Source organism: Gymnoscopelus braueri (genome assembly GCF_963280865.1).
Source record: "Gymnoscopelus braueri genome assembly, chromosome: 4".
NCBI classification, from domain to species: Eukaryota; Metazoa; Chordata; class Actinopteri; order Myctophiformes; family Myctophidae; genus Gymnoscopelus; species Gymnoscopelus braueri.
This window is the reverse complement of record NC_137605.1, coordinates 14,889,580-14,915,313: the sequence shown is the minus strand read 5'-3', so window position 1 is coordinate 14,915,313 and position 25,734 is coordinate 14,889,580. Positions and strand designations below refer to the sequence as shown.

General features: G+C 41.0%; 1 protein-coding gene across 1 annotated transcript in view; it reads right to left on the bottom strand.

The window, feature by feature from the left end:
• Window positions 1-24,763, bottom strand: part of LOC308084157 (C-Jun-amino-terminal kinase-interacting protein 3) — a 35,206-nt gene extending 10,443 nt beyond the window's left edge. Inside the window, exons 1-21 of the mRNA XM_080426690.1 lie at window positions 24,646-24,763; window positions 21,031-21,417; window positions 18,201-18,395; window positions 17,393-17,513; window positions 15,998-16,068; window positions 15,804-15,868; window positions 14,706-14,769; window positions 14,407-14,591; window positions 13,301-13,566; window positions 9,650-9,707; window positions 8,694-8,846; window positions 8,550-8,592; window positions 7,615-7,742; window positions 6,817-6,870; window positions 6,195-6,323; window positions 5,931-6,063; window positions 5,110-5,196; window positions 2,681-2,728; window positions 2,208-2,349; window positions 1,550-1,592; window positions 764-844 (exon numbers count right to left, since the gene is read on the bottom strand). Coding sequence (XP_080282816.1) covers window positions 764-844; window positions 1,550-1,592; window positions 2,208-2,349; window positions 2,681-2,728; window positions 5,110-5,196; window positions 5,931-6,063; window positions 6,195-6,323; window positions 6,817-6,870; window positions 7,615-7,742; window positions 8,550-8,592; window positions 8,694-8,846; window positions 9,650-9,707; window positions 13,301-13,566; window positions 14,407-14,591; window positions 14,706-14,769; window positions 15,804-15,868; window positions 15,998-16,068; window positions 17,393-17,513; window positions 18,201-18,395; window positions 21,031-21,129 — 2,165 coding nt within the window. The 5' untranslated portion in view covers window positions 21,130-21,417; window positions 24,646-24,763. The remainder of the gene's footprint in view (window positions 1-763; window positions 845-1,549; window positions 1,593-2,207; window positions 2,350-2,680; window positions 2,729-5,109; window positions 5,197-5,930; window positions 6,064-6,194; window positions 6,324-6,816; window positions 6,871-7,614; window positions 7,743-8,549; window positions 8,593-8,693; window positions 8,847-9,649; window positions 9,708-13,300; window positions 13,567-14,406; window positions 14,592-14,705; window positions 14,770-15,803; window positions 15,869-15,997; window positions 16,069-17,392; window positions 17,514-18,200; window positions 18,396-21,030; window positions 21,418-24,645) is intronic.
• Between the last annotated feature and the right edge of the window lie 971 nt (window positions 24,764-25,734).

Genomic DNA, 25,734 nt, shown 5'->3' with positions numbered 1-25,734 from the left:
GACAGAATATAGACATCTAAACCTTTTTTCCACCCTGGCATTACAGTACTTGTAGCTTCGTGTAATCACTTTATCATTTCACAGTGTTGTATACGGCTTTATATAGAGAGTTCCTTAATATAGAGTAGCACTGTATGAGATCCAAGTAACCTGAGAGACAAGTATTATTATTAATATTTGGATGAAGCATCCTGTGCTGAGTTATGGTGTGTCGACACTTTGGAATAACTTTAGAACTTTGTGTCACAACAAAAGGGTCATTATTTTTGGAAGCATGCAGGTCAAGTTACTACATGTCACCGGTTAAAGTGTTGCAACAGCATGGTACTGTGCAGTAGCACAATGGTTCTCCCCCCCCCCCCCAAATAATCATATTTGAACTGGGGACCCCCCACACTGATAAGCACTTGGAATTGTAGGAGTTGAGGCATTACATTTAGTATGACTCAGTTCCACAGATAAATATTGTGAAAATAGCAGATCTACAAGCTCACAACATCTCGTTGTGAGCTTGTAGATCGGCTATTTTCATAAATTCTGCCTCTTTCTTACATTATTTGACAATTTGGCCGATGTTTGACCAGTGTTTATAGTATAGTTATACATTTGATGCAGTAATGGTCATTTTCTTTAGGTATTAAAAAGTTCCTTGAATTGTCACTTCACTGTCATCTGGGGACCCCCCCAAAATCATGTCGACCCACAGGTTGAGAACCACTGCTGTTAGCATCAGGTTTGAGACCGATACCGCAGAACAACTCACATGAGCGAGTGAACTCCCTCAGAGAGAGACAAAGACTGCAAACAGCGCCTCCTGCCTGTGGAGGCGGAGTGGACCGACACACTGAGAGAAAGGGAGAGAAACGTTTAACTTTAATGAATTGTCTCAGAAGAACCACACAAAGGAAAACGTAATGAATTCTCCACTACACCAACTCAATGCATACACATTCACGTACGTACGAGAAAGAAAGAATGCAAAACAGAGATGAAGTAGGGACCCCCCACTACACATTGTACAAAATGGTGTTGCAGATTACACTTTTTCATAGATTTCATAGACAGCTTCATAGACTTGTTTGACAGCACTATCATCAGTGATGGATTCATGTGTATTTTCAGACATTTAACCACCTAAACCGTCAATACTTAAATACTAAATTTGACCTTTCACTCTGTACTTAGTCTGCTCTTTTCCCCCCTCTACACCAAACCTCTTTGCCGAAAATAGACGATCTACAAGCCGTTGTGAGCTTGTAGATCTGCTATTTTTGACTAAAGTTCTCCTCAGAATAGGGACGCTAGGGTTCACGTGGTTAATGTAAAAACAAATATCCTATAACACAAAGATTAGGCAGCCCCCCTGTGGTAACTCTGAGGACCCCTCGGGGTCACGGAAACCCCGGTTGAAGACCCATGCTTTAGAGAAAGAAAAAAGGAGAAAAAGGAAACCAAAGACAGAAAAATAAGAGACAGAAGGAAGGAAATAAAGAAAGAAATCCAAACAAAGTGTCAGTGTTGCGCATTGCTTATTCAGCAGTTACAGTACCTTCCTTCCTGAGTTCCAATCCACACTGTTCCTGGGGTGTCACCTGACAAGCAGAGCAGAGCACAGAGTTACAGCCTTTCGGTCTAATGCCTGTTCATTCTCTTGTTCATTCTACATCAGTGCTTCTCAAACATTCTCATGTCAACAACCCCCAATGTGTTCGGCCACGGACCCCCTTATTTTTTTCTAAAATAGCAGATCTACAAGTAGATCTTGTAGATCTGCTATTTTTGAATAGCTAAGGTATAAAATAGGGTTAAAGTGGGTCAACTGATTTTGGTACTACTATTAACCCTTTAAGACCTGGAACGCATCTGTGTCACTTTAGATTTCTTTGGCTATTCAAAAATAGCAGATATACAAGCTCATAGCGCGGCACCGAGTGCCGCGCTATGAGCTTGTAGATCTGCTATTTTTGAAATTTTATTTTTCATAAAACTGTTAGGATTTAGAAAACCTTTTTAAGAATCGCCTCAGGTTAACTCATTTTGCTGGGGACCCCCTGGAGCCCCCTCAAGGACCCCTGGGGGTTCCGTGACCCACATTGAGAGCCAGTGTTCTAGATGGCCTCTCAGGTTAATAAAACGTACAGAAAAAGGCAGTTCTCATGTTAACTATGGGGTTAATTTGTCGTTCGTTTGTCGTAGCACTGACTGACCCGTGGGCGGGACGGCGCACAAGCACAGGGCCGGCGAGGTGGGCGGGAGGCTGAACTGGTCCAGCACCGTATTGGGCCGCGCCGGGTCAATCACGGTGATGTCACTGCTGGAGGCGGGGCCAGACACCACCCACACGGAACACTGACAGAGGGGGGAAGGAGAGGAAGACAAGAGATTTGTGGCCGTCATGAAAACCAGCTTGTTGCTATACAGCAGTGGTTATGGCTGGGTGAGGTTGACGCTGAGGGTGGTGTTTAGACTGCTGCTAGAAGCAGGGTTGCCAGATCTGCTTATTATAAATTCCCCGCACGATTTTTTTTGAAAATAGCCGATGTATATGTTAAAGTGCTCATGTGGCCCATAGTCGCTTCATTTTGGCTGGTTTTCCTAGACCTGGTTGCTTGTTTCTCTCACAGAATCTGGCAACACTGGCTAGAAGCACTCATTCAGCAGGGTATAACGATCACCTTACCGTGGCCTCTCCTGAGATATCGGGTGTGACCGCCACAGCACAGCTCAGCTGCAAGAGAGACAAACAGGACATTAGCAAGCAGGTTTGACAGCACTGTTTTTAATGTATAAATACAGTACTTCCCTTTGTCTAAGAATGTGGCAGTAGGCCACGCTGCTGGCTAGTCACTGGAAAAGATCCGGGTTCAAAACTCTGCAATCCACAATGTGTTTGTGAATAAAACCTTATATTGACCAATGTGCATGGTAGAGTATGTTAAAGGTTCTATGACATTCATTTTCACTTTTTTTTTATTTTTTATGTTTTTTTGGGGGTTTTATGACCTCAATTACACCCAAAAAACTTTGAACATACAGTGGATTTTCTGTGGTCTGGAGTTTTCTGAATAATTAGGCTGAAAAGTCATCTGAGCTTGGCCCTTGGGCAGTGAAGTCACAGGCCATTAATCCCGCCCACTCTCCTCCTCGCCCCTCCCCTCCCCTATCCTTTCCTTTGGGGGGGGGCGTAGCAGAGGCGATGATTGACAGGCAAAATCCCTCAACAGCGGCACCCACAGGCAAAGATTTCTTTTTTCATTGCAGTTGAAAAGGCTTTCGAAATGTGAGAGAAAAACACCTGCCATGGATCACTGGAGTGGAATTTTTTGTTTAAACTTTTGAAGGACCATGACAAACACTTTTAACGTGTGGTAAAACTGAATGTCATGAAACCTTTAATATAACCCATTAAGACCGGGAAAGCATCCGTGTCATTTCTTTGGCCATTCAAAAATAGCAGATATACAAGCTCATAGCGTGGCACCAAGCGCCACACTATGAGCTTGTAGACCTGTTATTTTTGAAAAATCGTGGAAATGTGTGCAAATCTTTGAATATATATATTTTTAAAGCGAACATTAGTAACTCAAATCTTTGCTTCCGGGGGGGGGGGGGGGTCCCTGGAACAAAATATTTTGAGATGGTGGTCCGCGGCCAAATACATATCATCTTGGGGGTCCTTGATATGAAAAAGTTTGAGAACCACTGATATTATAGCAACAAAAGCTTTTTCAAATCGGAACCTCAGATCTTAATGGGATAACTAACACTACTGCGATGTTGTAACTGGTCTACTTGCTCTTCTGAAGTATGGATCCTGTGGTCGGATAGAACCACTACTGGTTGACAAGTGGTATTGCATGAAGCTCAAAACACAATATAACCTGCCCCTAAACAAGCTTTCTGTATTAGCTCAATGAGAACTGATATACTGTATGTATCACATCTATGGTGCCTGCCAGCATTTCTCCTGAGTCCTGATACCGTTTTGCAGGTACTTTGGGATCCATGTTTTGGTTCTAGATAAAGTTATAGGACTAAAACTATTCCAATAGTATTTGGATACATGGATGATTATGATTATAGCTCTTTTCTAACCACTGAATTTACTGTGTATCCGTGTGTGGTTTCGCTCAACTGTTCTAGTAGTAACATTCTTACTGTTGAAGGTGAAAAACTAATGCCCAGTATCACGTCAAGTGCTGTTGAGCAAGACTCAGAACTGCAAAAGGGATACGGAGACAACAGCAAGCAACCCTGTGCTCTCAACTGTCAGACGAAATGCATGCTTACAGGAAGTTGCGCGTTAAAACGGCCATCCTTATCTTTTATGTCCTACCCACAGGATTTGAGTCCGAGTTCCCCACGCGAGCACCGCCGTCATTTCTACTGCTGAGCTACAATACAATGGACAGCCTGTTTGAGCAGAGGATATACTGCTCTTTGACCATCATGCAATACCACGCCTCAACCACTAGTGGTCCCAGTTGACCACGGGATGTACATTTCTCAGTAGAGGAGCAGTTACACCACCTCCAACCACCGCAGTTACAGTATGATGTTAGTCATATTGTATTAACACACTCTAACATACAGATTGGTCAAAATAATGATTTATTCACAAAAAACAAAGGATTACAGATCTAAGCATATACAAAAAGACAAGTTCCAACTGCCCATGTGCAAATTGACCCTAGAGTGAACTTGCATCTTCCTGAGCTTCCTGTGCTATCCCATCTGCTTCCTGCACACCCTCATTTCTCCTAATGCTATTCTTTATCACAGTGGTTCTCAACTTTTTCAGGCCGTGAAAATGTTTGCCTCTTTCTTATATTATTTGACAATTTGGCCAATGTTTGACCAGTTTGTATTATGTATAGTATAGTTTGTTGATAACTTTTGATGCAGTAATGGTCTTTTTCTTTTTTTGTCTTTGGTCTTAAAAGTCCTTAAATTGTCACTTCAATGTCGTCTGGGGACCGCCCCCAAAATCATGTGTCCCGACCTACAGGTAAGAACCACTGCTTCACCACACTCTAGGCGGGAAGACCCCGCTGGAGGACGTATTGTGACGTATTGTGTGAATATTATGGTCAACAGGACCTACAGTACCTTGGCGGTAGAGTCTCTCTGATCCAACAGTCTCAGCTGCATTAGAGCAGGTACGTCTTTAGGCTCAGGCACAGGCTCAGAGGATTCCTGGAACGACAACAGAAACTAACTAAACACAAAGCACGGTGAAATCACAGATAGACACAGTTAACATAAGAACCAAGAAGGTACAAACACAATATAAGCGGTAGCAGATCTGTGATTCTGAACCTTTTCTTTATCAGGGCCCATTGAAAAGCTGTTTGCGGCCCATCCATCTGACCTCTGTGTATTTTCACTGTGTATGTTTATTTGTGTTCCGGTTTGGATCAATGCATTAAACATTAATTTCCTATTTATCATCATCACAATGAAACTTAATTTTTTAACTTTTCAGATTTTTTTAAAAACATTTTGTTTAGGGGTGTGCTGATATATATCGTCCCGCGATATATCGCGATACGTTTTCGTGACGATATGTATCAGTTTTTTTTTTTTTTTTTTTTTTGGCAATAATAATAATGCAAAAACAGAATTATTTGTTTGTTTTTCAAAACATATTTTTTTTGCAATAATAATGCAAAAACAGAAGTATTTGTTTACATTAGCTTTACCCCCCCCCCCCATATATTTTCATAATAAAAACATCGTATCGATATCGTGAGCCCAATATCGTGTATCGTATCGTGAAATTAGTGGCACACCCCTAATTTAGTTTTTAAAATAATGTTTATATCATGATTAAAATCTTAGCGTTTTGCCAATTATTTGGGGGCCCACTGGCAATATCCTCACGGCCAACTGGTTGAGAATCATTCACTGCAGTAGATGACAGTGGCTACCTGTGTGTGTGACAGCGGCATGCTCCATCCGTGAATCTGCCTTTTCCCCAGAGTTCCCCAGACGTGGGTACGAATCTCCCTGTAGATCTCCTTCCTCCTGAAGCGAGGGGAGAGAGAAGCAGGAGACCCACACCTAGAGAGACATCAGAATCTGTTCATTATCATACACAACATTAGAACAAATCAATCACAGCTGGTTATAAAATAATACTGTACAGGTACGGAGGACAAAATGTGAGATTTTCGTTAGAAACACTAGCTTACTCCGCTTGGGTGTGAGTGACGGCCCGTAGCCGTGGAGACCCCACTGGGGAGTGGCTCAGCGATGGTGGCGTTGACATGCCAGAGGGCGGGATTAAGGGCTCCTTGGTCATGCCGAACAAACGGTTAAACCTGAAAACAAAAGACACGTTTGTCTCATTGAATCGCATGAGGGATCTCATCATAAACGGTCCATCCATTCATGTCTATTGTAGATTACCATAAAATTCCTAAGTAGACCACTCTCGTGTCATGTGGCTCAAACCAGCATAGGGTTATTAGAAACGGGTATTTCTTAGCGTGAGCGCTAATGACCTACTCTGTGATTCTACATTTGTATCCTCATCATAAGGCCATGTAGAGAATGTTAGAGCATGTCTCGTTCACTGTTTCTCAGCTGGCAACCAAACCACATGAACCCTAGCTTCCCTACTACTACTACTACTACTACTACAACAACACCACCACCATACATTTCAATTTCCCCCCTTAAATCAATATTTTTAAAATTAAATATTGATTATTTTTCATAACCAATTAAATTGACACATTTGATTAACTGTTGCACTGTTATCCATTAAGGGGGACTGTCTGTTTGAATTTGTCTGTTCTAAACAACACTCACTTTCTCCAAACGGTTGTCCTCTTCTCTTCAATAAACCGCTCTTCTTTTGTGGACCTTAAAAAGAACAAAGTAAACAACACTCAAAATACTGCGAAATACCGTGAACCTGTGCAGAGCTACACTGTCTCTCTACTTATAAAACGTAATTCTCAAGATACAACGACGTGTACTTTTTTACACTGGGAACCCACCCAAAAAAAGTGTCTCCACACGCTTTATTGTGCGTGGAGGTTTGTGCGCGACTGTTCTCGCCAAACATAGCCACAGCAGGAAATCTGGTCAATGCATTTCAATGAGAATGTGCGCGGACAAACTTCTTTTCCCGCCCAGAGCGGGGAAAAAATCATCTTCACGTGCACAAGTGGAGTGTCCATGCGTGGCCAGTGTAAACGGCTTCATTCAATAACATCGAGCGGGAAAAATATATGCGTCCGTGCGCTTATGCTTACACGCCTGTTGGGTTCCTAGCGTTATGAACTTTCAACATACTGTAAGACAATGTGATCCTTCAAAAGCTCAGCTCTTAGGAGGGCAAATGTGACTGAAGTTTATATGTTGAGCTGATACATAATATCAAAGTGCTCCAGGACAGATGTTAAGGGAATGCTGTGTGTTTAGCACCATATATAATCTCACTATACACAATGAATTACTACAGAGTACACAACTACTCTGGATTTATGTAAAACAACAAGCAAAAAGGATAACAACTTAATAATGCTCCTTTCAGTCCCAGTTGTGTGTCCTAGGCGGAGGAGCACGTGTTTTTCGGTTCAGTACCGCAAGAAGTACACATACCTGAGGGTCTCGCTCCGTCTGACTGCCTCCTGCAGCTCAAACAAGCGCTCCTTGTACTGGTTCTTCTCCATCACCACACGAGCCATCTCAGAGCGAGAGAACCGACGCATAGATGTGGGCAGAGAGGTCTGAGTGGGAAACATTATAGACGACATTAGACCATACTTACTGAGACTGTGTGGGGGTTTTGTTTTTAAGATGGACAATGAATGTACTACAATGTACTAATGATGATGTATGATATTATTTGGTGGCTCTTTTGGGTGTTTTAACTAACTCTCTAGGATGTGGACCTGTTGTTGAAGAAGGTAGGATGTGAAAATAGGTCACAAAGTTATTTTCACAAAAGAAGATCTACATTTTGTATTTGATTTATAGTAATGTAAAGTAAATAAAATAAATTTGTTTTAGTTGATATGAAACTAGGACCAACTGCAATAGCAGTGGATAAGGTATCTGGTCTCCCAATTTAGTCTATTAGCCTCACTAAATTGGGAGAACAAGACAAGTGGAAAGATAATTGCCATTTATATCATTTTTGGGGTTTTGTTTTCTTTAGATAGGACAGCAGAAGGTAACTAGAAACAGGGGGCAGAGAAGAGGAAGGACACGCAACACTTTTCTTTCAACAGTAATGGCATGGGGGAAGTTGTGATTATGTGGTCGATACACAATCCCGTCTGCTACCTGCACACCCTCATTTGTCCTAATTCTATTCTTTATCGCAACAGGAGACAATCATTTCTAGAGTGTTACGCAGTAGAGTCAAATTAGTATGTTGGAACTCCAGTATCTCCGACAGCGCCATTTAACCAGACAATGCTTTTGGCTGCTAAAAAAGGGAAGTTAACTTGATTTTGCAGCAAACACTTTCACTTTGGGGAAGGAAATACACACGTAACATCACGGCTGATGATACTTAAATGGTTTCTTACGTCAGGGTCTTCAGACTGACAAGCTTCCAGTTCTTTCCGGTGTCTGTAAAAAGGAAATGACACACCAAAGCCGGAAAGCATTATTGAAAAAGAACACACATGAGATTAAAATAAGCAAACATATAGAGGTAGAATCCTCTTCACCTCTTGGCCTCCTCCTCTAGCTCCTTGGCCCTGCCCTCCAATCTGGAGACGGTCTCCTGGAGAGAGGTCACCTCCATTTGAAGGGCCGAGCGCTCACTGGTCAACTCTTCAACCCGGGATATCAGCGCTTTGCGGGCTGCATCCACTAACTCACTGGGAGAGAGAGAGACAGAGAGACAGAGAGACAGAGAGCGAGAGTAGGATGGAAAAAAGACAGAGAAAGAGACGGAGAGAGATGGAAAACGAAAAAGATTCAGAGACAGAGAGAGATGGAGGAAGGGATCATAAGATAATGGGATAGTGATTAGGAGTTTCTTACGCATTTGTAATCCTCCAAATTACAGTATCTACCCATTCTTTACATCATTTTCAGCACTTTACATTGTCCTTGATCATTTGCATGAGATGCACTATACATTTCCTTTGTCCATTGTGAGCATTATGCCTTTGCTGCGTGGGACAATACAATCTTGAACTTGAACTAAATAAGTCATTGTAAAAAAAAAATCTTCTACTGTAGCTTGGGTGTCTACTGACAGGTTAAATCAGAGGGTGCACGCTCAGATAGTTACAGCAGGCTAGTCAGAGGGTGCACGCTCAGATAGTTACAGCAGGCTAGTCAGAGGGTGCACGCTCAGATAGTTACAGCAGGCTAGTCAGAGGGTGCACGCTCAGATAGTTACAGCAGGCTAGTCAGAGGGTGCACGCTCAGATAGTTACAGCAGGCTAGTCAGAGGGTGCACGCTCAGATAGTTACAGCAGGCTAGTCAGAGGGTGCACGCTCAGATAGTTACAGCAGGCTAGTCAGAGGGTGCACGCTCAGATAGTTACGGCAGGCTAGTCAGAGGGTGCACGCTCAGATAGTTACGGCAGGCTAGTCAGAGGGTGCACGCTCAGACAGTTACAGCAGGCTAGTCAGAGCAAGCAAGGTCACAGCAGTTGAACATGAAACTCACTGGGTCTGTTTTAGTTCCTCATACTGAGAAAGAATCTCCTCAAACTGGTCCGCACTGCCTGAATAAACAGAGTGAAAGAAACAAGAGAGAAATAAATTAAATTTGAAACCTCAAATGTATGGATTCTTCAGGTTATTTTGTTTGATAATTATGGTCAGAAAATGGTTGGCTGCAATTATGTATTACTTGTTCATGGAATAAAGCAAAAATAAAATCTCATGACTGAACCACTTTGTCCCAATCTGTGATTTGTGACTAGTGCTTTGTTTCCTTAAAAAAAATAATGAACACAGTACACTGTACAGTATGTAAGATGAAGATGTTTAGGTATTATCATTCTAAAACCTACAGTATGTTGCTGCTGTTCTACATACAGCCGACCAGTTGAAGAAATCACAGATTGAGGCTTTGACCTTTGCTTTTATGAAATACCCGAGACCATTCATGTTTCATGGAAGATGTATTATATCGCTAGTTTGACCACTTCAAATACTCTTTCATCTTAAAATAACTAATAACTGAAAATAGCCGATCTATAAGCTCACAACACGTCGCAGCGTGACGTGTTGTGAGCTTGAAGATCTGCTATTTTGAGTGTGCGATATGCTTCCATAGAAGAGATGCTGACTTCTATGGAAGTCAGCACTGAAATCGGTCGTGGTGGCTGAGAACTTTAATCCATGCTTGTTAAATATTTATAATTTGTTTGGCCTTGGGAAAGCCTTGCCAGACCACAGACAGAACCTCTGGTGTAGAAAAGGAAGTAGAGTTTATGGAACATTTATAGTTACTTTATAGTTGACAGGATGACAGGAATACTGCCTGGATACCAAGACTTTGTACTCACAACTTTTGATGGATTTTAATGTTAGTGATCTGGGAACTAAAGATTATACAGCTCTAAATGTTGCAAACTGTTCAGTGGAATGCCTAGACATGTAAAAAAAATATATATATATAGATATACATATGTTTTGTTTTTTTTACCTCTGACACACTCACCCAGTTCTATTCATCCATTTTTTATGTGGTTTTGTGAGAATTTGAAAGAATGGGAGAAAAGAATCTATATACGTTCTGTTGTCCTTATGAGAAGAAATGTGCAGTTTTATCCAAATGATTTCCACCTCCCTTTGTTATGATAATAATCAAAGACTTGAGATAAGAGGTTGATGGTTGAACCTGGGGTGACAGGGCCTTCTCTGCGGCTGCCCCCAAACTGTGGAACTCACTCCCAGCTCACATCAGAGCTGCCCATGTTTAAAACCACACACAAAACCCACCTTTTCAGAATCGCATTCCCTACATAAAACCCCAACCCCTGCCCCTCCTTTTTGTTTTGTACTTCTCTTTTATAGTTTTAATCCTTTTTAACTAGTCGATTCTAATAAAGTTGTTTTTATTCTGCTGTGTAAAGCGACTTTGAGTATTTAGAAAAGCGCTATATAAATTGTATGTATTATTATTATTATTATTATGTATATGGCACATATTATCTGCAACGTCTGTAATGTATAATATCTGGGGAGAAATGTCAGTCTATTTTCAGCAATTTGTCATTTGTCACAATGGCCTCTAGTTTGAGGGCAGAAATGGTAACATTTATTAGCAGCGCAACTAAAGCCTAGTTCAGACCAAAGATTTGCAAAGACAAAACCGTCTCAAGTTCATTGTACGACGGACCCGGTGTGCTCTACAAGCCTAAAACGCATCGCATTAAGGATTTAGAACATTGTGGAGAAGAATCACAGGGGTCTGAATTTGACGCCATGGGTTCGCAAGTTGACACAGCAGCAGTAAAACTGTCGCTAAAGCACTAAAAAGTGGGCCAACACAGTAAGTTGCCCCCAAAATATTTGAATACTATCAGAAGGCTTTTAACCCTCTTATCGTAATATTTTGAATTCCAGCTTGGCCCAATACACCCACTGCTACACAAAGGATAAGGCCTTCACCTCTTTGCTAAACGTCACATGCTATTCAGGGTTAGGGTTAGGGTAGATAGATTAAAAAGATCCTGCATTGGGTAAAACATTTGATCTGAAATCTGAAATTCTCCAAAATTAACCAAACTTGAAAATGCATGGAGAGCTTTTCTGGACTATTTGGACCTACTGAACACCCTCCCTTCCACCCATTTAAAAATATATATTTTTTTGTGAACGGCTCATTCGTAGGACAGGCGACAGCCAAGGTCCTGAGATCACAAAGTTATTTCCCATCAAAGAATCAAACAGTGCTGCTTGCCATGCTGTGATATTAAGTGGAAACTAAACTATATTGCTGTAGAAAAACAGTTACAGGGGAGAGCAGATGTATTGTTCTTTCTTTTATTTTGCTGTTTTATTGTCTGCCCTATCCAGTCAATGTGATTCTCACTAAATAAAGAGGAAGAGAAGATTTAATGTCTGTTTGCTGGTTAGATATGGCTGTCATTTAGTTGAAATTGGACACTGTCAGCAGAATATTGTTGACACAACCACCCACACCCAGCGGTTTAGGATCACTACATGAGAATCTGGCAGGTTATTTCCTTAGTGCCTGTATGGAACTCAGAGAAAACATGAGTTGGGTAGTTATCGGCCAAGAGCATCAGTTAACTGCCCCCAATCTAGAGGCCTACTGTGTTTGGTAAGCAAGCACACATGAGCAGGGCACTAAGCGTTGCTTACACTGAATTAGAAATATGAGGTACAATATAGTGCCGTCTTCGGGAGTCAAATAGATTTCAAATATGAAAAAAATCTTACGTTGAAATTACCATTAGAATAGTAATGAATCTAATGATGACTAATTTCCTGACCAAATGCTTTCATCACGACACGCATGATCAACAATAAAGTTTGAGAGCATGCACTGCACACAGCAAGTTAATATGCTGCTACGTCGACGTCAACTAATGCGTCTATGTTGTGCGCGCTCGGCCGCACACCTGTGTGTGTGTGTGTATGTCTGGTCACACTGAGACTGTGACAGACAACATTGGTTCAGCGCAGCAGGCAAGACTCCTCACCCCCCCCCCCCCCCCATAAACTTCACTTGAAAGTTAAGTTTAACAAACTTTCATAATGATGACAACAGCAAAGGTTTCCATGTAACATTGTTTACTCTGTCGCTACAATGTGGACCTGTGCCTTTCAGCGCTTGGGACGATGGCTGGAGAGCCCACTCTTGTTACGAAACGTAACGGGCTGCAGAACGGTGCTATGATAGTACAGTAACATACAGTCATCTAAAAGTAAATCTAAACTTTAATGAAGTCCACAATCACAACACCAGAGGCAGCTCCACTGATCATGTCCAACCCAGATTTGGCACAAAGGGGTTGAACTCGTTCTCCTGCTATGCAACAAAAATGTGGAATGCCCTACGAAAGGTAGTGAAGGAGTGTAAAACCCTACTCACTTTCAAAACTGTCAGGAGGCTACAATTCCAAACTGGCCTCTATAAAAGTCATAACCTAGCCATTGCGGCTTTCCTGGGCAATCCATTTTAGTTGACCTTGTATTGTAAACTGTACTTCCATGTGCTTTTTCTCTGCACACTTCTAAATAAAGTATTCAATCAATATTCAATCAATCAAGTAGCTAGCTACACAGTCCCACGCAAGTGAGAAAGAGGGTAAAGCACAGCCGCTTCCTAAATATTTACCTCTTTTGCCACAGTCCACACTCTCCACGTAGTCACGGCTGAGCTCTGACAGCTCTGAGAACAAAGAGTCCGTGTTCCTCAGGTCCCATTCCATGCTCTCGTTGTCATCATCCTCCTGCTGCTGCTGCTCTTCCTCCTTGTGTTTGTCTGTCTTCTCTACTCTCTCCTGGTCTTCCGCCTTGGCCGTGGCCGTGGCCTCTCTCATCTCCTCCTCCACGCTGTTCTCGTCCTGGGACGCTTCTTTGGTGTCTAACGGGGTGCTTGTTCTAAGCGGGTACACAATATATCGTTGCTATCGGGCAAAAACCTCTTATCTCCATATTTTAACGTTGTTGTTTTTTTCTCGTATATAAATGCCCTACTTGTTTATACTACAACATCACACAATATTGCATCAAAAGAAGCAGATCCGCAAGCTCGAAACGCGGCGCGAAGCGACGCGTTTTGAGCTTGCAGATCTGCTTCTTTTGTAAAAAAAAAAAAATCCTGAAAAGTAACAGTTTTGGACGTATGAGGTTTCCACCCGACAGAGACGATATATTAAAAGGTGATGTGATACTTATTTGTTTAAATAAGTGTTAGTTAATAGCTCTATATTTCAATAGCAAGCTACAGAGTGTTTGTTCAGCAACAGAGGTCTCCCAGTCTCTCCAGCTCTTTAGTAGATAAAAGGTCAGGATAGCAATTTCATCCAATAAGGAGAAAGAACTCATGCGGGATACAGGATTAACAAGTGAAATTGGAAGTGATGAGACAAAACAAATGCGCAGACAAAATTGGACCTGGAACTGATAAATGAGCTTTATTGGGGGTTCTCTCTCCTGATTGGATGAAACTGGTATCCCAAACTAAAAATGGATTTTCTGTTTACTAAAGAGCAGGAGAGATGGGGAGACTCCTGTTACTGAACAAACACTTTATTGCAGTTTTTACCTTTTAGCAAAACAAAACAAAAACACTAAGTTTGAACAAAAAAAGATCACGTACACAGCCTTTAAATTTGACTAAATTGGGTCTATGTGGTGTCTAAGCATATTATGCCAATGAAAACTCCTCAACAACAAACTTGAACTTGACATCATTCAGAATGTTAACAGATAACATACCTGGCATCCACGACAAGACCATGGAACTGTGCCAGCTCAGGGGTGGAGCTTATGATGTCATTGATGAAGGACGGGGACGTGGTTGGCTTCACCGCGATGTCAATCACCTCCGTCTCCTTGACTCCAGAGTCTTCCGAGGGTGCAGGAGAAGAAATCGGGTCGGGTTTTGGAGTACCGGTAGTCGTCTGAAAAAAGCGAGTTGGCGAAAAACATCAGCAATCAGATGAAAACCACCTTAAAAATTGTTTACAACATAGATGCTACATATTAAGAGAGTGTGAAAATGTGAGCTGGCTTACTTTTTCATTAAGGCTGGGATCTGATGACGACATCATCTCTGAACTCTTGGGAAGTAAATGATTCCTAAAGACAAAATGTACCGTGATATACACAGTGTGATTTCACAAAACATTCTGGCTAAAAACTCAATAACTCAATGCTTCTGTCATGTCATCATTGCTTTTATAAGAGGTGGTGTGGATAGTCGAGTTGAGTTTTGTAATCATTTCATAAAAAGTTAGGGTAAGCTGGGGTTAAATCTGTCCAGTGTCATGGAGATTCCACTGCAGCCTCTATTATTTGTCACAAACACTGGTGAGATGAATCAATGAAGATGAATACACAAATCATCACTCTTTGTCTGGTTTAATGTTCGGAAGTATTTAGAGAACAGGTCTACAGTATACTCCTTGGGAAAGTGTCTAAGCGTCTCTACAAACATTAGAAAGTTATATCATGACGTTTATAGATATCTTTTCCTCACAAACATTTTCACCAGCATATCCTAATACCACATCGTCGCTGTCAAGCAGAAACCTTAATGTACCTCCATATTTACCGTTTATTTTTAAATAAATGAATGCCCTATTTTAAACTTCATTGTATGACAGTGTCATGCTACAGAAGCGAAAAAACGCTTAAAAATGCGACAAGTTGTCTGCTATTATTGCGATTATTATTATTTTTTAAAACTATCACTATACGAGTAATGGCATGCCCAAAATAGGGACGTCAGGTTGAAAGTCTGTCTGTGGGTTCTATGTTTAACCATTGAAAATTATTAACAAGAGCTTGTGACTAAATAATAACTACATAGGATCCATTGGAGTGCAGGTTATTCTTTTTCCACATACAAGGTTTCTACCCGACCCATATGGCTTACAATCTTGACCCTGACTGCACACAGTAACCTCAAACAAACAGAATGCTCAGCCGCTACATGAAAACAAGATAAGAGAGAACTAGACAAAGGCATCTGTCTGCAAAGACAACATATTGAGCATAGCTTATTTTTTTAAATATAGAATACAAGTAATTTTCCATCACACCAGCAACCAGTTTTAAGTTATTGTATGTGTGCTACAGTATATGAATTGCAGTAGAATAAAGTGAGCAACCTTAAAGGAGACTCTCTTTCTGATTCCCTTCTCTTTTCCAGCTGTTCCCGATACGAGAGCGTCAACTACAAAGCAAAAGGATATGAGAAGAAAAAGTGTGTGAAATAATAATGAGGGGAAGAGATAAAAGAGAAAAAGAGCCAAAAGTCATAAAACAGGACACCAGGCTGTACATTAAAACAGTGCAATCTGACCTTGTTGTGAGTGTGCTTCAGTGTGTTCAGTTCTCTGCCCAGGATGGCCCTCTGCTCCTCCAATGCCACCACTGCAACGAACACAACACAGACTCATCGTTCAAGTAAACACACACAGTGTTGATTTTTACAGCAAATTCTGATTTAGTTTTAGTCATAGTCTTTTGAATAAGATTCCATTTAGTTTTTTGTCATATTTTAGTCATCTGAAATGTCATTTACACTTCGTTGCATGCTGAAAATAGCCGATCTACAAGCTCTCAACGCGTCGCGCTGCGACGCGTTGAGAGCTTGTAGATCTGCTATTTTCAGAGCGCAATACCGGACATGTTTCTGTCTTTTAGTTCTACTGGAGCTCTTCTCCACTAGTCACTCACTAACATTTTAGTCTAGTTTTTATTTGTTGACGAAATTGTCAATATATTTAGTCTTAGTTTTAGTCATCATAGCTTAGTTTTTATTTCTTTTTTGTTTAGTTTTGATCAGTGAAAAAGTGTAGTCGACGAACATTTTTAGTCATAGTTTTAGTCGACGAAATCAACACTGACACACAGCACTACGGTGACCAGATGTCACGAAGAAATACAAGCCAGTTGTCCTGAATCCTGTCTATCCCGAAAACATTAAGTTTTCATTTAATTAGTTCTAGCATAATAAAGTCAGTGGTTCTCACATATTTTTCATCTCAAGGACCCCCACACATTTATATGTATTTGGACGTGGACACCCATCTGAAAATATTTTGTGCCAGGGAGGAGAAGATTCCAATACAAAAAGATGTACAGCTTGTATATCTGCTTATTTTTGAACAACCAACTTATAAAATAATGGCTAAAGTGGTTAAAATGATTGTGATGCTGTATTAACAAATTTAGCTGGGGACCCCCTAGACCAAAAAGCGTAATGTAATATGTAATAATTGTGACAGGCCTAAACACGAGGAGAACGTGCAAGTACACATTTCACAGAATATAAGAAGTATTGACAAGCAATTGCAAATCCTTCTGAGTAAGATAATGTAAACCTGGGTTACTGTCGTAATTAGACTAATGCTGTGCATGTGAATGCTTCAATTGAATTATTGGCATCATCTGATTATTCCCCCAGCGATCGTAGTATCAACTGTGGACGTTGTGCCGTGCAGTGTCACAGGAAAAACAGCATTTCCTAGATTTTTCTAAAAGTGGGGGTCCAGGGACCACCCCCCAGGGTTCCTTGAGGGGGTACCAAATAGACCCTTACAGGTCTGTAACTCTGAGAGTGTACAAATGGACCCTTGCGGGTCCATTTGGTTCCATTTGTACACTCTCAGAGTTATGGGGGTCCTTGAAATTAAAAAGTGTGAGAACCATTGTCCTAGACATATTGTTAGTTCAACCTACAATAACTACTCACACTGGTCAGCCTGCTCTCTGGCTTTCTTCTCCAGCTCTCTCTCCCGCCGCTCTCTTTCCTTGTCTCGTCCCCTCATGGCCCTCCTCTCCTGCTCCATTTGGTCATCTAGCTCTAGATACCTCTGCACAAAAACAAGTTTAGGGGTACATCAGTTATTCAATTTTTTTCTTGTTGATTCGTTTGTATAAAAACATGACCCAAAAACACACTTCGTTTATTCGAAAACAGGAATTATCAATAGCCACCCTAAACAAGTTACAGCTAAAACAAACCTAAAAATACACTAGTAGCGAATGATTAGTCGATCACTGGAAAATGTATTTAATTTGATTTTATTTAGTTACAATGATGTCTTTGAGTTCAGATAATTTCTGATTTAAAACAAACTTATATATATATATATTTTTTTTTTAGAGTCAAATAATCGAAAAAAGAATGTGACAGATTGTGAAAATATTTGCAGCATCTCTACTACACAGATTGACATGGGTCACACACACACGTTTGTATTCCTATACTTGTGAGGAGGACGTCAACATTTTAAGACAGGGATTTTATGAATGCATCATTTTTTAACCATAAGCCTACAGCCGAAAAATAGCAGATCTACAAGCCCACAGTTGTGGAGCTTGTAGATCAGTTATTTGCACCGGCACGCAACAGAGTATAAATCATGTTTAGCTCTAATTCTAATCCCTAATCCTAACTTCTTGACTTTTTCTAATTGTAAACCTACCTCTAAAAATCTTCAATCATAAAACAACACACACACACACCTCAAAACCAACAGCTCACCACTTTTTCTCACCTCTTGGTTTTCTCTCCGCAGTATTTTCTCGGCCTGGTAGCGCTCCAGCAGCGCCTCTCGCTCCGCCTTCTCCCTCTCCGCCTCCTGCTCCGTGTCCCTGAGCTGGGCCCTGCAGCTGGCCAGGCCCTCCAGCACCCACACCAGGATGGGCACCAGAGACTCCACCACACCGGCCCCATGGGTCTCAACCACCGTCTGGGGGGGAAGCAAAGGGACAGTGTGATGATCCATCTTCTCGCTGCAGTTCTTTAGACCAGTGGTCTTCAACTAGGGGGTCTGGGACCCCTAGGGGGTCCTCAGAATTACTACAGGGGGGCCAACAAATCTCTGTGTGATAGGAGGATCATACTTTTTTTTTTTACTTTAAATCACTTAAACCCTGGCATCCCTATTCTGAGGGGAACATTAGCCAAAAATAGCAGATCTACAAGCTCACAACGCCAAGGCGTTGTGAGCTTGTAGATCGGCTATTTTCGGCAAAGAGGTTTGGTGTAGAGGGGAAAAAAGAGCAGACCAAGTACAGAGTCAATGGTCAAGTTTACTTAGTATTCAGAGTTTAAGTGGTTAAAGGTCTGAAAATACAACATAGAAAAGATAAGTCAACAAACAACAACAAAAAACATGAATTTACACAACACTGATGAGAGTGCTGTCAAACAAGTTTCTGAAATATATGAAAAGGTTTAATCTGCAACACAATTTATACAATGTGTAGTGGGGGGTCCCTGCTTCGTAATTCTCTCAGCTAAGGGGTCCTTGGCCTGAAAAAACTTAGAAGACCCCTGCATTAGATGATAGCTAAAGATTGAACAGGCAATCCATGCTGCTTTCCGAGCAACCGTTTCTTTTCCTATCCACTCAATGTCCCCAATGTGTGCTGTGGTTCCTGTCGCTCACGCTGCCAATCGCCACTGTTGGCTACCTGTAGGGAGGGTGTCTGCCCCGACTTTATAGCACGGTGTCACACAGAGTCTAATAACTATTAGATTAGATTAGATGTCCTTTATCATCCACAAAGGAAAATAACTTTGCTCGGGCAGTGTTTCCCCTATATGCATTAAGCAGTGGCGGGCCGCCACCCCTTAAATCCGACCACCACGGTATGATTTAAAAAAATAATAATTATGGCCATATCCGTGATTGGCAGGTAATGTGTTAAGTAAGAAGTGTGAGTACTTCTTCCACCACTGTCTTTTTTTGTTATGTAATATGTATGACAGTTTGTCTATACTACTTGGTCTAATAAAAGTATATTTTCTGGAGACAATTCATATGTAAACTAACAGATATTTTCCCGCTCATTACTGTGCACATGTACTATATAAGTCTTCGTGTTTGAGCACAAATATGCATTGTGAGAACCCAAAAATGTTTACACTCAAGACAACAAGACAATACATAATTAATACACCACAATTAAAAACACCCAGCAACCAACAATAAAGACAAGAAGTACTTAAATTCTATACAAAATAATTTAAAAGGGTCTTTAAAAGAGAGCAAACAAGTCCAGTTCGAACCAGGTAAGGAGGATCAGGGATTAGGGGGTTTGTCTTTATTAAGCCATGAAACTGGCACTGCCCTTTGTCTTCTTGAATACAGGGGCAGCATATCTCCTACCCGAGGGCAGGACCTAAGAGTTAAGAGTTGGGTCTCTCTTTCCTGCTTTTGCACTAACTACATACAATAGGTTTTATGAAATACCCCTCAATGATGGCAGGTAATCTGCCAAAGTTGTTAGTAGGGTTGATAAATCTTCTATCCACAGTCAAATGTGCCAGCATGTGGCTGCCGGCAAGAGATGGTGTTGATTCCACCCCTTAAATTATTAACTGTATTTTATCCTAGGCTTCAGAGTAACTGAATATTCAGAAGAGATATTCATTACAGCCTTTATTTCATCATGTGTTTTGTTATACATTTTTATCGATTTAGATTAACCACATGAACCGCAGCATCCCCATTCTGGAGTGAACATTCGGCAAAGACAGCAGATCTACAAGCTCAAGCTAATTTCTGCGAATAGATGTGGTTTAGAGGGAAAAAAGAAGGAGGGGGGCCTACTATAGATCCCCGGGGGACAGGGTTGCCAGATCTGCTTATTATAATTTCCCCGCAAGATTTTATTTTAAAATAGCCGATCTACAAGCTCACAGCGCGTCGCATCGGGACGCGTTGTGAGCTTGTAGATCTGCTATTTTCAAATAGCTGATGTACATGTTAAAGTGCTCATGTGGCCCATAGTCGCTTCTTTTGGGCTGGTTTTCCTAGACCTGGTTGCTTGTTTCTCTCACAGAATCTGGCAACACTGCCGGGGGACTCTATTCTGGGGGACTCTATCATAGACATATAAAGGTAGACGCCTCCTCTGGCTCTGAAGCGTCGGCATCTCTTACGCACTTCTGCTTCCTCTATGCTTGTGGGGGGCAAGCTGGAAACTTCCGTGTGCGTCACAGAAGGGGGCGATCAGTAGGCCAATCAGAGGCAGGTGGGGTGGGTCTTTTCTTAAGAGGCAGCCGCGCAGCAACTAGTCAGTTAGACGCGCTGTGATTGGCCAGTAGTTAACGCGATGTGATTGGTCAGTAGTCAAACAGCCCCGCGGAAGAGCCTTGTATTGAGATACCAGTCGCTCCAATGAACTGCAGAGGCCAATGAGGTATCTAGGTTTCTATATCTATGGACTCTATTCTATTCTGCTGTGAGATGTACATGAACTGCATGAGCTGTGTGAGGTTATGCAGGATACCCTAGCTGTGAATTTCCAGTGAAATATGCACTTTCATGCAACCAAAATGGCACAGAAAGGTGCAGAGGAGAAGAAATGTTTTACCTGTAGCTCTGAATAGAGTTTTCCGGCCTCCTCGCTCACAATGTCGGGGTCGAACTCCAGCTCCCCGGCCCCGCACAGCACACTCTCCCCACACTCCATCTCATTCACTACTACTCCCCCTCCCCCGCCACTCCACAACTCAACTATTATACAAGTTGTCTACTGTAAGAAGAAAGACCTTCTTCCTCTTATCTAAAAATACAGACCCACCTAAAATAACCTGTGTTCATCTACTTGTTGCCAACCTCCTCGTAATAACCCACTTCTCTACCACTTCCCGTTCCATTTGAGGCTACAGAGGATGGGCTGGCGTCAGACGGCGCTCCGCTAGCCATCCCTGCGAGGGCGATGTTCAGCTGATGTCAGAAGGGGTCTTGACGTCCATTCCTGAAAAAGGAATGGTTAAATAAAAGACCGTCATCGACCTGGACACAATTTGGAACGGTTGTCATTATAGGTGACACTGAAAACACAAAAGGCTGTACCAGGGGTAGGCAACCTTAGGCACGGGTGCGAACGTTGGCACAGGGGAGGGTGATCACTCTGGCACACTGGCATAAGTGTGAGAGAGAGGATTTTTCTTTCAACCCATTCAAGCTATAACCATTATTTTATACTTTGGGCTATTCAAAAATTGCTCATAGCGCGTTAGATCTGATATTTATTTGAAAAGTCGTGATTTTTTTTTGCAAATCTTTGAATATATATATTTTTTCAAGCAAACATTTTTAACTCAAATATTTGCTTCTGTGGATTCTACAAATGTCTTCTAAATCCTAACAGTTTTTTTTTTATTTTACTTATGTTGCGATAATATCAGTGGTTCTCAAACTTTTTTCTCTCAAAAAAAAAGGTACAAGGACCCCCAAAATGATATGCATTTGTCCGCGGACCCCCAGAAGCAAAGATTTGAGTTAAAAATGTATATATATATATATTCAAAGATTTGCACACATTTTCACGATTTATTTTCCAAAATCTACAAGCTCATAGCACGGCAATCTGTGCCGAGCTTAGCGCGCTATGAGCTTGTATATCTGCTATTTTTTATAGCCAAAAGTCAGTTAAATTAAGTCCCCTCACATCTGTATGCAATTTACATCCTGCACATAATTCTACATTCATTCAAATTCTGAACTCTGACTAGGGAGGGAGTCTGGGAGACTGGGTGGGTTATTGTGGGGTATTGAGTCTAATGGTCATTACAATGACCTCCCGGTGAAGAAGAAGAAAATCATTTAAATAAGGTTATAATATGTAAATGGGAAATCAAAATCTGTTGGAAATATATTATTTTGGTGTCATAATTAAATTGATTGTTGATAACTAAGGCAAACTGACTATCAAGAAAATAAAAACATGGCACTTTGTGTACATCTGTGCAATACAACAACTGATGTACCACTTCTCTAATGTATTATTTATTCATTTTGTCAAATGTAGGATTTCTACCAGATTGATCAGTTGGTCGAAACCAGCCCTATGCATTTCTAAGAAAGTCAGCCTAATGCAATCGTAATAAACTAGACGAAAAACAAATAAAACAGCAATACGTTTATTCGGCCAGGCTGATATTGACTTTCCACTGGTTTTGCCTCAATGCAAACACTGAAGTGGCAGAGGAAATGGCACGGCTCGAGTAACACATAGACTCAAGCATACAGTACATGTACTGTACCCCTCCACCCACATTTACATGACTGCGCATACTTGTCCTCCAGGATTTCACATGTCTCTGCTTGTGACATGTGAAGTCATATTACCACGCTTTCCCAAAGTCAGCATTCTAGTCCTTAGCTGGTGAGGTTAACCTCAATATGACCTATAAGCAATGAGTAAAAAGAACAGGGTTTTCTCTACTGGCTTTGCATTAAACTCACAACAACCCTGGTCATCACCGAAACACAACTCAAGTCTTTACTACTAAGACTAGATATACTACCAAGGTCTCTTAGGCAATGAGCAGTGGTGGAAAGTAACTAAGTACATTTACTCAAGTACTGTACTTAAGTACAATTTTGAGGTACTTTTACTTTACTGTAGTATTTCCAAATGTCAATACTTTTACTTCTACTCCACAACATCTCAGAGGCAAATATTGTGCTTTTACTAAACGTTGGCTATTTGAAGCTATTTTCAAAAGATTTGAATACATTTTAGACTTTTGGTACTTTAAGTATATTTTGATGCCAATACTTTTTTTCCCCCACATTGCAGTATTGATACTTGAACTTAAGTAAAAAGTACTTTTTCCACCACTGCTACTATAAGACTAGTACGGTCTCTTAGGCAATGAGTCACTGGCCAACAAAATACTCCTGTGAAAGGCTGTGTGTCATGTCATCTCAAACAGCATGTGGTTGTTACTGCACAATAGCTCCATGTATATGGTTGTGTTTATAGACCTTAATGTACAGTAATGACCCTTTGCCCATTTGAACTCCACTGTATGTCAAACAGATGGTCAACCCTTCTTCTGGTAAATACAGTGGTGTAACTACGTACATTTACTCAAGTGCTGTACTTAAGTACAATTTTGATGTATTTTTACTTTACTGGAGTATTTCCAGTTTTCAGTACTTTTACTTCTACTCCACTCTCAGAGGCAAATATTGTACTTTTACTCCACTACAATTATTTGAAAACTTTAGTAGTTACTTTTCAGATATAAATTATGAATGATATTATGAAACATACATTAACCAATTTAGCCCTATTTTATACATAGGCTATTTGAAAATAGCAGATCTACAATGTGAGCTTGTAGCTCTGCTATTTTCAAATAGTTTAGTACTTTTACTTTTGGTACTTTAAGTATATTTTGATGCCAATACTTTTGTACTTTTACTCAAGTACATTTTTAATTCTGGACTTTTACTTGTAGTAAAGAGTATTTCTATATTGCAGTATTGGTACTTTTACTAAGTAAAACATTTGAGTACTCTTTCCACCACTGGGTAAATATAAAAATCCCACTCATTGCTGTTATGCAATATCTGCAGACTGGTAAACAACCAGCCTTCCCTTGATACAAGACTGACTGTCATATATTATATTATATTATATTATATTATATTATATTATATTATATTATATTATATTATATGACATGACCGTCTTGATCCAAGGCTAGTAAACAACTGGCAATACTGCAGTAAAGATCATATCACAACTGCGTGCGCAGCCACACATAATAATAATAAAAGGCAGCTTGAATGACAGAAGTCTTGGATCAAGACGAGACTATCATGGATGTATTTTTTATAGATTTTGATTGATATAAAAAAAATCTATGATAGTCTTGATCCAAGGCTAGAATGACAGAGTCAGCAACTGACGACATACACAATGCTACATCGATCAGTGTTCTAATAACAACAATCTGAACCAACCAACCCCGCAAATCCTTGATAACGAAACGCCTGAATGAGCTTTAGGATCTAAATAATAAATAACAGGCTCTGACTGACAGACAGGCAGACAGACAGACAGTGGACACCTTGAGATCAGCAAGAAGAAGTTGAAACAAAGTTCTTCTAAACTTTGATCAAGGAGGTAAACAAACAACAGACTCGTCGTTGTTGATCGTTATTGTTAGTTATCTTATCAGCTCACCTTCACACGGATCGTTCGGTTCTTTTAGTCCACTTTTATATAATCATTGCCTTGGTTTAAACCAGTGAAACTCCAGTCGTTGATCTCTGGGAGAGAATCAGAGAGATATCAATTTCACATGAAGCCAGTTTGAAGGAGGAGGCGTGGTTTAATTCAGCCATGGTTACACTGTAGCGTAGCCGCAGCCCCGGGGAGCCAATGACATCCATGGATTTGCAGTGGCGTAAAGTAACTGAGTACATTTACTCAAGTACTGTACTTATAAGTACAATTTTGAGGCGTTTTTTACTTTACTGGAGTATAACTTGTGAAATGGGACATATTCTGCCTATAGGGCTGGCAAGGCTGGTGTCACTCCGCGGCTGCGGCTAGCCCCGCCCCCGGTCGGTGGGGTCGACATCTCCCTTCACTCGGAGGTTCGCTAATAGTAGCCTGCTAGTTAGTGCTCTTTCAGCAGTGTTTCGCCAAAATGGGAATGAATTGTTGTATGAAAACTGTTCCACGGCTTCTCACCATCGACAAGTTGAGAATAAAGGGGCTAAAATGGACAACGGACTAACTTTTCACCGCATTCCCAAATGGAAGCCAGCCAGGTCTCCCGACGTAACAAAGAGACGATGCATGGCTTGGTTGTCTGACAGCCCAGATGACAGAAAAAGACGTGGAAGAAACACGCAAGATAGCATACCTCAGGATCCATGTAGAGAGGGTTATAGGCACTATACGCAACAAGTACCATATATTAAATGGTAGGGTACCCATCACTCTGATGCATACACCTAGCCTGGTTCCAAACAGGCTGATAATCAGGCTAGCATAAACCAGGAGTGGGCAGGACATGACAATCCTTGACAAAGTTGTCTGAGCATGCTGTGATCTGACTAACTTGTGCACCAGTGTGGTTCTGAAACTATTTGTAATAGTACCCTTCTGCATAGTAAAAGCAGATATGAGGTTATGCTCTGTAGATACATTATCTGTTCCCTTTTTATGTACATAGTAACCTGTACATGTTTTCAAATAAAATACATAGTCTTTCTACATAAAATGATTATATGCAAATAGAACCGAATTCTTTCACATGGCTAA